Genomic DNA, 13605 nt, shown 5'->3' with positions numbered 1-13605 from the left:
ACATATTTGGAGTATAACTTCCCATTTTTGTGGTTGTACAGTCTGGCTGGGCACAAAATCACGAGCCACTCAAGCAGGAACAAAGTTTATTTTTTGAAACTGCCGCCAATGTCCGGTACGAGCCCGGGAAGATTTTTTCCACCCACGCCGACTCCTCCCGGACCCGCAGAGAGAGCTCCTCCCCCAGAACTCCCTCCTACTGTACTTCCCCAACCAATGGGAACTCTCCAGGAGTCCCGTAGCCGGCCTAGGTGAACAGCAGGAGTCCAATATCCATATGAATGCAAATCTTAACATAATCATATCATCTCAATGGCTAGCTGGCGTCACCTTTCAACCAAAAATGCCATGCATCATATACTTGGCTCTTAGCAGATATTTCTGACCCCAGGGTCAATGATATCATGGAGAAATCTGGTGGTAGCTGATCAGGATTGAAAGGGGTCAAAAGCCCCCAATTTAGTATAAATAATAGAGCTGATGAACAGGGATTCAGCCAGCCAAAACAAGGATGCACTGGAGAGCCTGATGAGGACCTGACATCCCATCACTTGTCATCTTTTCCTGATCCTCGGCATGATCCTCACCGCTCTCAAACTCTACCACCTTGTCTGGACCTTGGTGAGAACCACAACTTCTCCCTAGGACCCTCTCCTCAAGCAGTCGTCCATTCCACGCCAGGAAAAGCCTGCCTTGGTTCTGGACCTGATCACCGCGGTCTGAGTGAGTGTGCATCTGCTGGACATAAAGCCTAAGGCTTGAGACTTTTGAACTTAGCATGCATAGGGAATGACTGTCACTAGCCTGTCATGATTAAGTGTGTTTTGCAGTGCCTAGAATTAATCTAGAATTGTTTGCTGTGAACTGATTATGTCTATTGCAGTGCCTAGCATTAGGATTGTCGTTTTTTTTATTAAGAACCTATAAAATGAAATTGTATCGAGTAATTCTGTGAATAAAGCATTGAAAGGGGCAAAAGCACGTGCACATTCTTTATTTCTCTCCTAGACTGCGTATGTCGCAATTTTTGGCCCCTCACGACAATATGAAACTGACTCCTAGTACTAATACTGATCCCAACTAAATGCAATGGGTAATTGTAAAATTCCAAAAGTTACAATTAAAACAAACTATTCCCAGGGCTGGGGATATAGCTCAGTTGGTAGAGTGTTTGCTTCACATGCACAAGGCCCTGGGTTCAATCCCCAGAAGCACACACACACACACACACATAAAAACTACTCCCACTTCAAGATTGGTGGACCTAGTGGGGCATGGTAGTGTATACCTATAATCCCAACAAATATGAGGATGAGGCAGGAGGATAGCAAATTCAAGGCCCCAAGCTACTTAGTGAGACCCTATCTCAAAAAAAAAAAAAAAAAGACTGGTGGACATGACCTGTGTTCAACAACCAAGACTTGGAGACCAAAGTCAAAGAAAATAGAGGTGTAAGGAAAAACAAACAAACAAAACCGATGCTTTGACCCTTGCCTTCAAAGGTCAGCCAGGACCCAGAGAAAATTGGACCTACAACTCCAGTGAGTCACCCAACCTCCCAATTGGGGAGATTGTGAAGGCCCTAGAGAAAAGGAAGCTAACCAGTATCATTCTGCACAGAGGAGGGTCACTTGAGAGGGAAATGTCTCCAATGTTTCCAAGGGAAGCCATATGTGGTCATCAGTCAGCAAGACTCTGACTCATCCTGGCAGATGGCACAACTGGTAAAGGAAAAGACTGAAGGAGTGAAGAGGTGTTTCATAGTTCCTAAAAAGTAACCCTGAGGAATCTTAGCTCACTTTAACAGTGGGAAGGAAAGAGGTTACTTTTTGGTCACCTCCTTGGTCTCAAATACCCGGCAAGATCATATAACCAAAGACACATGTACTAATGTGAGGGTAAAGTAAAAGTCAAAGTACAGTCATGCATGAACATTTAAAAGGGAAAGACGTTAGTCCTTTTAAATATAACTTGAGAATATATACTTACATTAGCCCTATCCAAAGTAAAATAGGATCTTATACATGTTTGACAATAACTATCAAGAGCCTCTGCCAAACTAATATTTGTCCTGAACTAATTTGAGTCTGCTTTTTTTTTTTTTTTAAATCCAGATCTTAAGATGTATAGACATGAGAAACTATTAAAAATTACTTGCCTAACCTCACCTGGCTGTTAACACAATCAGGACCTTTGACTACTATACTTTTTAATCTCCAAGTAAAATCGGTAACTTCCAAATTACAACAGTTCCATGATGAAGCCCTTTCGCTCTTCTCAGATTTAGTCACTGTAAAGGCTTGTCTCCAGCACAGTTCTTTAAATATTACCTGGCACAATGTTCCTATACACTGATCTCTCCTAGTGACTGCTCATGGCCTGGATGCCATGGCTGAGCTCTCATTGACTTATAACATGGTCCATTCCTTGATGGCCATAGTCCTACAAAACAGGAGTCTGAATAATCCTCCAAGAGGAGTGCTGTCTTTGTGTCAACAAAACAGGTCAGGGGGCTGGGGATATAGCTCAGTTGGTAGAGTGCTTGCCTTGCATGCACAAGGCCCTGGGTTCACAGCCAAAAAAAAAAACAAAACAAACAAATCAGGACAGATTCATAAACTAATCACCCAGGCATCACAAATTTAGGGAGAAAGCAGCCCAGGGCTAGTTCTCTTAGGAGGAGACTTGGGCATAGTTCTCTTGGTTTTTCCCTTCTATAGAACTATTAGCTTCAATCTTCTTTGATTCTCTTATTCATCCCCTATTAACCCTCCTCATTAATTTCATCTCTTCCTATCTAAAGGGCATCAACCTCCAGACGTCCCAAAGGCTTGCTGGGGATTATCAATGTGTTGTGTCTGAGGCCCTGCTGCTATCATCAGCTGTATTAGATCATGTGAGATGAAGATTCCAGTAGTGCTCACCTGCCATCAAATGTCTCCTCTTAAGCTAAAGCAAAAGCCCCCAAATTCCCTATCCTGACCACTTGGTAGCAAGGAACCAGACTCTGAAAAAATTGTTGCCCCTGACTAGCAGGAAGCAGTCAAACAGGTGATCTGTTGCCCCAAATCTTAAGGGTTTCAGAATTCTGAGTCCTTGAGGGACTCAGAATGTTAGAGTAGGCAGGTAGACAAAGATATAAGCAGGGGGATGGGAAGAGAAAGAATAGGGCTCAACCATCATTTTTTTTTTTTTTTTTTTTTGTACTGAGAATTAAACCCAGGGAAACTTTACCACTGAGTTACATCCCTATCCCTTTTTAAAATTTTTTATTTTGAGACAGGGTTTAAGTTGCTTAGTACCTGAGCAGCTGGGATTATAGGCATGTACCATCATGTCCAGCAGTTCTCCATTTTTTTAAACTATGAAATCTTACTCACTTAGCCAGGCACAGCAGTTGGGGAGACTGAAGCAGGAGAGTTAAAAGTTATAGACCAGTTTTAGCAACTTAGCCAGGCCTTGTCTCAAAATTGAAAAACAAAAAGCTAAAAGAACCTCTTCATTCATTTAATTGGGCAATGGGTGAAAATATATTTATAAGGTTGTTTCCTAAAGTGTTTCTTTACACCTACAAACTTGTAAAATAGACTAAATATTAAAAAAAAAGGAAGAATTAAGTTATGACATAGTCACACAAACTATCCAGTTACTAAAATTATGTAGATAAATAATAATCAGAGAAAAGAGAAAAACCACCATGATGTATAGTGACAAAAGCAAGTTAAAAAGTTGTAGGGCTGGAGATGTAGTTCAGTGGTACAGAGCTTGCCCAGCATGCTGATGGTTTGAAATTTGTACCATTTTAGACTTGTATATGAAGATATAAGTATAGGGGCTAGGGTTGTGGCTCAGTGGTAGAGCGCTTGCCTAGCTTGTGTGAGGCACTGGGTATGATTCTCAGCACCACATATAAATAAATAAATAAATAATAAAGGTCCATCAATAACTAGGAAAAAAAAAGGCTAGAAAGAAATATATTTTAACTTTTTTTTTTTTTTTTTTTTTTTTTTTTTAAAGCATACTACTAAGCCAAGCGTGGTGGCACATGCATGTGACCCCAACTACTTAGGAGGGAGCAGGAGGATCATAACATACTCGAGGCCAGCTTGGGCCATTTAGTGGGACCCTGCCTCAAATTAAGAGTGGGGGGAATAGCGGGGACCCTGGGGATTAGTTCAGTAATAGAGCACTTCCTGGGCATGTACCATTGTCCTGGGTTCAATGGTGGGGGGAGGTTCTCTTTATATGCTCTTAACAATTTGATGCACTTGATGGACCTACTTATGTAACTCTTGTAGAGCCTATGCTCTTGCAGGCCTGAAATCCAACTCCTAGTTCGATCCTCAGCACCACATACAAACAAAGATATTGTGTTCGCCTAAAACTAAAAAATAAATATTAAAAAAAATTCTCTCTCTTAAAAAAAAAAAAAAAGAAATCCAACTCCTATTTTTCATAGCGTCTAAGTCGGTGCTTTTCACGCAGCAGGAACTTAATACCTGTTAAACTGAATGTGCCTTTAACTTGGGTCCGGGGGACCCTGTATTGAGTATTAGCGATTACACAACATTCAGAATTTCTTTCCAAGAAACGTACAGGTGAGTGAACAAGAGGCTTTGTGCACTTCCACGCACACCCTGGTTTCCTTGCTTCATCTTCTTTCTCCCCGCTGCCTCGCCAGCTGGGTCAGAAGCCCGAGGGTTCCCAGTCCCAAGGGTGCCTGCACAGCCCAGAGAGCTCCGCGGTGGACGCCAGGACGCCGTACAGCTGCTGTGAGAAACGCGGCGAGGCGGGGCCTGCGCGCACGTGGGTTTGCGCGCTCTGAGCGCCGGCAGCCGGCCTTCCGGCGGCGGCCTCCATCTCGCGTTCTGGCCGGCGAGGCCCACGGGAGCTGCTGCCCGTACTCAAGATGGCGGCGCCGGGAGAGCTTGTCTTATGACCCAGGCGCGGAGGTCTAAGGCTCATGGCAGCGGCCGAGCAGCCGACCCGGGAGGACAGAGAGGAGGAAGAGGATGAGGCAGTAAGCACTCTGTCGGAAGCCTGCACCGCAGTCGCAGTGATGGGTGTGCGGGCTGGGGGTGGGAAGGGCTCAGGGATGCGGTAGGCGGGAGGGAGGCCCCCTGGCGCCTGGGCCGCTTCCAGGTCCCTGGCGCGCAGAGCTGGGGAGCGTGTGGTCTCAGTCTTGATTGCCCCACCACAGTAAGAATGTAGAAGTGCTGGGAAGGTTCCTTAGGTAACGTCGCTTGCATCCTCTCATTGAAAACCGGACCCAGTTTCCACAAAGGTGGACGGACTCATTACAATGGGAATTTTTGGCTTTTTATGTTTATTGCCTCTTCCTGCTCGCTCACATGCTAGCTAGCTAACTCTTCTTTCTTCCAGCAGGAGCAGTTTGTTCTAGTTGAATTATCGGGAATCATCGATTCAGACTTTCTCTCAAAATGTGAGAATAAATGCAAGATTTTGGTGAGTCTTCTAGAATTGGGTGATTGTTACAGATTTTCTTAAAACAAAAATTACTGGTGAATGTCTGCAATCCAGCTACTCTGGAGGCTGAGGCAGGAGAATTGCAAGTTTCAGGTCAGACTGGGTAATTTGAAACAAAGGACTTCTAAGACATCACATGTTGTAGATTTGAACTATGATATCTTAAATTATTACCTGTTTTTTTTCCTCCATGCAGTTCTGGGGATGGAACCGAGAGCCTTGAGCATGCTAAGCACACCTCTTCCACCAAGCTATATCATGCGCTCTTATCCCTTTACCTTAAAATCCCTGGAATACTTCTCCCAAAACTTTGTGTTCTTATCGTTGATTGAAGTAGACCTTGCTACTTGGGTATTAATTAAGTAGTCTTCAGGTTGGAGCTCCTGGGATGAGAGCAGTGCTTATCTTGGGCTTCCTAGAGCAAGTTGCTCTTTAGTTTCCCAGTTTGGAAAATCATTTTCCTTGGTAGCGAGGTCACACATTGAAGGCTTGTTCTTTGGATGATATTTATGATCCTTTATTCTGTTGTAGGGAATCGACACTGAAAGGCCCATTATGCAATTGGATAGCTATGTCTTTGCTGGGGAATATGAAGGTAAGAAGATGTCAGATCAAATTCCTTTTTATGGGGCTGGGGTTATGGCTCTGTTAGAGGCTCCTGAGAGGAGATAGGTTGGAGCCTCAGCACCACATAAAAATAAATAAAATAAAGGTATTGTGTCATGATTTTTTAAATTCCTTTTATATATATCTTCCAGAAAAAGTAGCTTTTTTAAAAAAATATTTTTATTAGTTGTTAATTTATTTTTATATATCTGGTGCTGAGAATGGAACCCAGTGCCTTACATATCCTAGGCAAGTGCTCAACCACTGAGACAAAACCCCACCCCTCTCTGTTATTCCTTAACAATTTGTCTTTGATTTTTTCTGCAGATACTCTTGGAACATGTGTTATATTTGAAGAAAATGCTGAACATGGTAAGTAATTACTATGCAAGTGAAACTGATTCTTTTTTTTTTTTTTGCCCTCTGGGGATTGAAACCAGCCAGGGCATTTTTATCACTGAGCTACATCCCCAATCCTTTTTTTTTTATATTTATTTTTTAGTTGTAGTTAGACACAATACCCTCATTCATTTATTTTTATGTGGTGCTGAGGATTGAACCCAGGGCCTCATACGTGCTAGGCAAGCGCTCTATACTGCTAAGCACAACCAGCCCCCGAGTCCTTTTTATTTTTTATTTTGAGACTACAGGGTCTTCCTAAGTTACTGAGACCTCTAATGTGATCCTCCTGCCTCAGCCTCCCAAGTTACTCAGTTTATAGCCCTGGCTCCTGTAATTTAACCCCTAGTTAAATTGTTTGTTTGTTTCATCTACATTATTTGTAACAAGCTGGGTTTGGTGGTGCATTCCTGTAATCCCAGCAGCTTAGAGGCTGAGGCAGGATGATCTCAAGTTCAAAGCCAGCCTCAGCAACTTAGGGAGACCCTGAGCAACTTAGCAAGACCATGTCTCAAAATAAAAAATAACATGAACTGGGGATGTGGCTCAGTGGTTAAGTGCCCCTGGATTCAATCCTTGGAACCAAAATAAAATAAACAAATAATTTGTAACATACCATATATAGTAAGTTTTAAAATTAAACATCTCATATGCCTAATTTTTTAGCTGCATCATATTCTATCATTTGCCAGGCTGACTCAGATTATAGTTAAAAAACATTCTTGTATACCCCTTTCCAAACTTATTCTTTTTTTCTTTTTTTAATTATTTTTTAGTTACTGGTGGACCTGTATTTTATTTATTTATATGCAGTGCTGAGAATCAAACCCAGTGCCTCACCCATGTTAGGCAAGCACTCTGCCACTGAGCTACAACCCCAGCCTCCCAAACTTATTCTTTTCTCTTGTCTTCAGAAGTAATTTCCTGAATTTGCTGTTTATCTTTCCTATATTTAGTTCTATGTTACATATGTATGCGTCTACATACAATAAATAGCACTGTTTTATATATTTTCAAACTTGACCTGGGGTATAACTCAGTGGGAAAGCATTGCCTAGCAGGTGCAAGGCCCTTAGTTTGATTTCCCTGGCACTGAAAAGCAAAAAACAAAAAATTTATATAACATGCTAGGACCAGGTGTGGTACACACCTATAATCCTAGCAACTCTAGAGACTGAGGTAGGAGAATCCCAAGTTTGAGGCAGGCTTCAGCAACTTAGCAAGATCCTAACCTACTTAATGATACCCTAGCCCAAAATAAAAAGGGCTGGAGATGTGATTCAGTGATTAAGTGCAGCTGGGTTCAATCTCTGGTGCCAGTTAAATAAATAAATAAACAATGACGCACACTATACAAATAATTCTGTAACTTTTTTCTCTCATTTTAGGATTGAGATATGTTTTAGGATTCTACTTGTTAATATATACATAGTGCTAATTTATCTCTTTTCCTTGCTGCTTAGTATTTTGTGACTGTATCACAGTTTATTCTTTATTTCTTTTCCATTTTACTGCTACTATAAATGAAAACTGATATTATCCTTTTTGTTGTTGTTTCTAGTATTGGGGATTGAGCCCAGGGATGTTTTACCTTTGAGCTACATCCACAACCCTTTTGAGACAGAGTCTTGCAAAGTTGCTTAGGGCCTTGCTTATTTGCTGAATTAGCCTCAAATTTGGAATCCTCTTGCCTCAGGTTGCTGGGATTATAGATATTTACCACCTTGCCTAGTTTGATAATACACTTTAGATAACATGGTGATATGTTTTATTTTCTCACTATAAAAATGCTCCTAGCTGGGTGAGATGGCACACCTATAGTTCCAAATATCCCCCAGTTGCTCAGGAGGCTGAGGCAGGAGGATTGGAAGTTTGAGGCCAGCCTCAGCACCTTAGCAAGACCCTATCTCAAAACCAAAAAGGGTTGGGGATGTAGCTCAGTGGTTGAGCATGTCTGGGTTCAATCCCCAGTACCGCCCCCCCCAAAAAAATAAAAAAAAAGAAAGGAAGAAAGAAGATTGATGAGTGTGTTGTCTTCAATTTTAGTTGAATCAAGTGTAATTACTGATTTGACCCCATATCAATAATTTCATTTTCAAATTGTTAAATATCTCTAATACCAGTTTACACTCAAAGAGCAATATATAAGTTTTTCATTACTTCACATCTCTGGCTCAGAGCCTCCTCCTTCTGCCTAGATGCACATGATTCTAGCAGCGATTGTCAGCAATTTTTTTTTCCTGAGCCTTCTTTTATAAATGGAAGTGTGTGGGGGTGTTGGGGTTGTGGCTCAGCGGTAGAGGGTTCGCCTCACATGTGCAAGGCCCTGGGTTCAATCCTCAGCACCACATAAAAATACATTTAAAAATAAATGTATTAAAAAAAAATGTCCTCACTCCAACCTCTGGTATCAAGTAATAATGGTCTAGCACTAAATATTTTAAGTGCTAGAATTATAGATCCCATTACTCTATGGCCAAATTCCTGACCTCAATTTCCCACTTTAGGATTTGAGCCTATGAGGTCTATGACTCTAATTTCACTCATAGCTTTGCATTTCTCTCCCTTGTAGGTGTGTATTGTTTTTGAATCTAGTCAGGGTCTTCAAGTGGTAGTGTTTTACCTATCATTTCTCTGTGCTTGGAACAGGAGAGATAAATTGTACTTTGAACTTACTGTACCATGGTAATAGGAAGTAGTTTAGTCAAACTCCATAAACTGGAATTACTATGGCTTAGCATCATTATTTGCTGGTATCAAGCAGTGTAATAATTGAATTCATTTTATGTTCCAGTGGATGCAGAAGGCAATAATAAAACACTGCTAAAATACAAATGCCATACAATGAAGAAACTCAGCATGACAAGAACTCTTCTGACAGAGAAGAAGGAAGGAGAAGAAAACATAGGTTAGTTCACTTAATTCTCTGAACAGAGGTGCTGTAGTATTATATCCTATAATGACACATTGCTAGCTGAATGGGGTGGCAGACACCTGAATCTCTGACTTTGAAAGCTGAGGCAGGAGGATTGCAAATTGAAGCCAGTCTCAGCAAACTAGTGAGACCCTGTCTCAAAATAAAGAGGAAAGACGCTGGGAATGTAACTGTGAAAAGATGGAAGCAGAGTACTTGCCTAGCATGCATGAGACCCTGGGTTCAATTTCCAGGACTACAAAAACAAAAACAAAACATGTTGCTGCCAGGATATTCCCTGTACTCTGTAGTAATAACTGTATGTAATATGTTCAGTTTTATCTTATTTATTTTTTAGTCCTGGGGTTTGAGCTCAGGGGCATTTTTACCACTGAGTCATATCCCCATTCCTTTTTCCTTTTTATTTTGAGACAGGGTCTTGCTAAGTTGCTGAGGCGGCATCAAACTTGGCAATCCTCCTGCCTCAGCCTCTTAAGTCACTTAAGATTTCAGCCATGTGCCTCAGAGCCCCACTGTAATGAGCCTGTTTACAAGCCAATATCAGTGAAACCTAAAAATTAATAGACGTTCATTTGGGTTAGGGGTGTATCTCAATAGTAGAGTGCTTGCCTAGCATGTGTATAGATAGGCCCTGCAGGCTGGGGATATAGCTCAGTTGGCAAAGTGCTTGTCTTGCAAGCACAAGGCCCTGGGTTCAATCCCCAGCACCAAAAAATAAAAATAGATAGGCCCTGCATTCAATCTCTAGCATCACAAGAAATAATGAGTAAAATTGAGAATGCTGCATGAAAAGTACCAAACAGATTTAAAATTCAGCCGAACTTGAATATAGGTGAGGAAAGAAACTAAGAAGTTTGCCAAGCAATGTTATACGATTTCCAGTCCTTAGGGAATTCAGCAGTGTTTCTCTGTTTGTCTGTTTCTCTCTGTGTGTCTGCTTCTTTCCATCTCTTCACAAAAAGCCAGCTTGAAAATGGAGTAGTTATGCTAGTGTTTGGCATTTCCAAGGTGTAAATGCAGGGCATCCCCTGGGAACTTGGCAGAAGAAGCAACCTTCCTCAACAAGCTCACAGTTGGAGGAAGTTGGCTTTATATGCAGGCGAAACTGTAGGACAATAATTGTTCATCCTGAGTGTAGTTCTTAGCATCCATTTAGTCTTTTCTAATTGTTGACATCACAGAGACTGTAGAGCAGAGTGTCTTGCCCCATGTTTGTGGAGCTTAACACATAATCACTTCATGGTTTAAAACTTCATTGTTCAACAACATTTGATATTCTAGTCAATTAGATGCTACTCACATGGCTTATTAGATTTATTGTTTTAGGCAAGAAATAAATATTTGAAGATATATCGATCATATAGAAAGTAAGTGCACCACCCTATACACAATTACTTAGAAACCTTTGTTCTTATTGTGTATATCCCCAAACTATTCCTTTTTCATGTGTCTTGTTAAAAATAATAGGAAGAAAGTGGTAGGTTCAAGAATGAGCTTGAAAGGGAAAGACATATCATAAGCTTAGCTATTATTTATATTTTCTTATTAAAGGAAATTCAGAATTTCTTCTCATGGTATTCACTATTAGATTATTAATCTAGTTCTTTGGGAAGATATGGATGTTATGTTCAGTCAAATAAATTAGCAACCATCTGCAAGTCTGTACTCTCTCAATTGCTGCATAACAAATACCCCTAAATTTGATGGCTTAAAGCAACAAAACTTGTATTTTACATTCAGGAATCAGGAATTTAGGAAGAATAGAGGTAGGTGGTTCTGATTTAGGGACTTCCTGTGATTTTGCAGATATCTAATGGAATTCAGTGGATTCTTAAAGGACAAGAGGGGGAAAGAAAATGACTGGTATTATTGGAACAGACTTTGATTTTGGGGGCTTAATTGAGAGTTGAGGGCTTTGCCTATGAGTGTGGAAAAGAGCAAAATTGGTTTCAAGGTGATTTTTTTGTTTGAGACCTTTCTTATTTCATTCACAATTGAATGTTCCAACTCATAAAATTATGAGAATGATGCATTCTACTGTCATGTATAACTAATTAAACAAATTAAAAAATAAGAAATGAGAATGAGAGGGGTTGGGAGTGTAGCTCACTGATAGCATGTGTTTAGCATATACAAGGCTGTTGGTTCAATCCCTAGCACCCAACTCCACCACAACAAAGAAAGCAAGAAAGAGGGAGGGGAAAGGAAAGAGAAAATGATATGAAAGTCCTGACTTGGAAGGTAATATAGTAATATCATATATTAAAATCGGAGGGAAGTAACCGTTCTCTTTAAGGCATGAGAAGCCAGTGAGAACTTAGTTTCTCAGAATGAGTCAAGAATTTAACTGGAGTGGCTGGGGTTATGGCTCAGTGGTAGTGTGCTCTCCTAGCACATGTGAGGCACATAAAATGAAATAAAGATATTGTGTCCACAATATCTTTATATCAGCACCACATAAAAATGAAATAAAGATATTGTGTCCACCTACAACTAAAAAGTAAATAAAAAAGGAAGAAAAAAGAAACTCTTTAAAAAAAAAAAAGAATTTAGGGGCTGAGGATGTGGCTCAAGCGGTAGCGCGCTCGCCTGGCATGCGTGCGGGCCGGGTTCGATCCTCAACCACGTATAAAGATAAAGATGTTGTGTCCGCCAAGAACTAAAAAAGTAAATATAAAAAAAAATTTTCTCTCTCTCTCTCTTTAAAAAAAATAAATTAATAAAGATTAAATAAATAAATAAAATTTCAGGGACTCGGGTTGTGGCTCAGTGGTACAGCGCTTGCCTGGCATGTGTGAGGCACTGGGTTCGATCCTCAGCACCACATTAAAAAAAATAAATAAATAAAATAAAGGTCTATAAACAATTTAAAAAAAAAATTTGGGGCTGGGGATGTGGCTCAAGCAGTAGCGCGCTCGCCTGGCATGCGTGCGACCCGGGTTCGATCCTCAGCACCACATACAAACAAAGATGTTGTGCCCGCCAAAAAACTAAAAAATAAATGTTAAAAAAAAGAATTTAACTGGAAAAGAGGCATGGAACAGTAATTGAAGTTAATTGCTTATAGTGATTGTGATGATACATACTCCATTCCAAGGCCTTCATGGAAAATGAAAATTACATAATTATTTTATTGATATTTATATTTGGTTTATTTTGGAGTTTTGCTTTGACATATTCATTGGTTGAAAATTTAAAGAAAAATGGACAACTAAAATTTCTTTCTCATGTTTCTTTCTTGTCCTGTCCCCTATCCCCGCGTAATTAGGTGGAGTAGAATGGCTACAAATGAAGGATAATGATTTCTCCTACAGACCTAACATGATTTGTAGCTTCCTACATGAAAATGAAGATGAAGGTGTAGCTGCAGCCTCAGATAAACCTTTGGAATTGGAAGAGCGGGAGATTCAAATGAAAGACAGTTCAAACCTGATCTATGAACAGGAGAAATCACTGCATTTGGAAACAGAGGAGTCAAGTCCTCTTGTTGATATCCCTTCTTCTGAGATGGAAGGTTCTGTTTTTACGGAAACTCAAGGTGCTCCCTTGGAAATCACTCCTAGATGAAATGATTTTCATATTGTTTTTGTTGGCCATACATTTCCAGTTATAGCACAATTTTAATATACCATAATCATTCAGGACCAGACATAAATTAAATTTTTTAAGTATGGTTTAAATGATTGTAGGGTCATTTCTCTTTTATTTTGATGAGTACATTAAACTGGGAGTTTACCAAAGTAAGAAAAAATTTTCTATAGCAGCTATCACAAACTACTATAAACTTAGTGACTTAAAACACAAATGTACTGTCTTGTAGTTTTATAATTCAGAAGTTTGACAGTGTCTCAGCCTAGCCAAAATCTAAATGTTGCAGGTCTGTGTGTTCCTTTCTGGAGGCTGGGATGAGGATGAATCCATTCTCTCGTTCATTTGTTGGTAAAATTCAGTTTTTTGTAGATAAAGTATTGAGGTCCCATTTCTTTGCTATTTGTCAGATAAAGGCCATTTCTAGAGACCACCATATTCCTTGGCTCATGGTCCCCTTGTCTTCAGAGTTGGTGTGTGCCACCGCACCTGGCTTCTACTTCCACTTTTAAAGTACTATTTAATTACAGTGGGCCCACCTGGATAATTTCCCTCTTTAATTTGACTGAATCTATATCTGGGTGCGGTGG

At 40.3% G+C, this 13605-nt stretch overlaps 1 protein-coding gene and 1 non-coding gene across 3 annotated transcripts; both read left to right on the top strand.

The window, feature by feature from the left end:
• Positions 1-1147: 1147 nt before the first annotated feature.
• Positions 1148-1218, top strand: Trnav-cac (transfer RNA valine (anticodon CAC)). The gene has a single exon. It is a non-coding gene; the product is annotated as a tRNA-Val (tRNA).
• A 3616-nt stretch (positions 1219-4834) lies between these two features.
• Positions 4835-13107, top strand: Gtf3c6 (general transcription factor IIIC subunit 6). 2 transcript variants are annotated; one of them, XM_027928155.2, is made up of 6 exons: positions 4835-5020; positions 5386-5466; positions 6019-6082; positions 6421-6465; positions 9287-9400; positions 12696-13107. In XM_027928155.2, the coding sequence occupies exons 1-6, from the start codon at positions 4964-4966 to the stop codon at positions 12992-12994; spliced, it is 660 nt and encodes a 219-aa protein (XP_027783956.1). In that variant the 5' UTR covers positions 4835-4963; the 3' UTR covers positions 12995-13107. The 2 variants fall into 2 exon arrangements, with proteins under 2 accessions (XP_027783956.1, XP_027783955.1); XM_027928154.2 differs by having other exon boundaries at positions 4836-5020; positions 5383-5466.
• The last annotated feature ends 498 nt before the right edge of the window (positions 13108-13605 follow it).

Source organism: Marmota flaviventris, chromosome 6, assembly GCF_047511675.1.
Source record: "Marmota flaviventris isolate mMarFla1 chromosome 6, mMarFla1.hap1, whole genome shotgun sequence".
NCBI lineage: Eukaryota > Metazoa > Chordata > Mammalia > Rodentia > Sciuridae > Marmota > Marmota flaviventris.
Note: the sequence above shows the minus strand (reverse complement) of the source record. Positions and strands in the feature narration are given on the sequence as shown.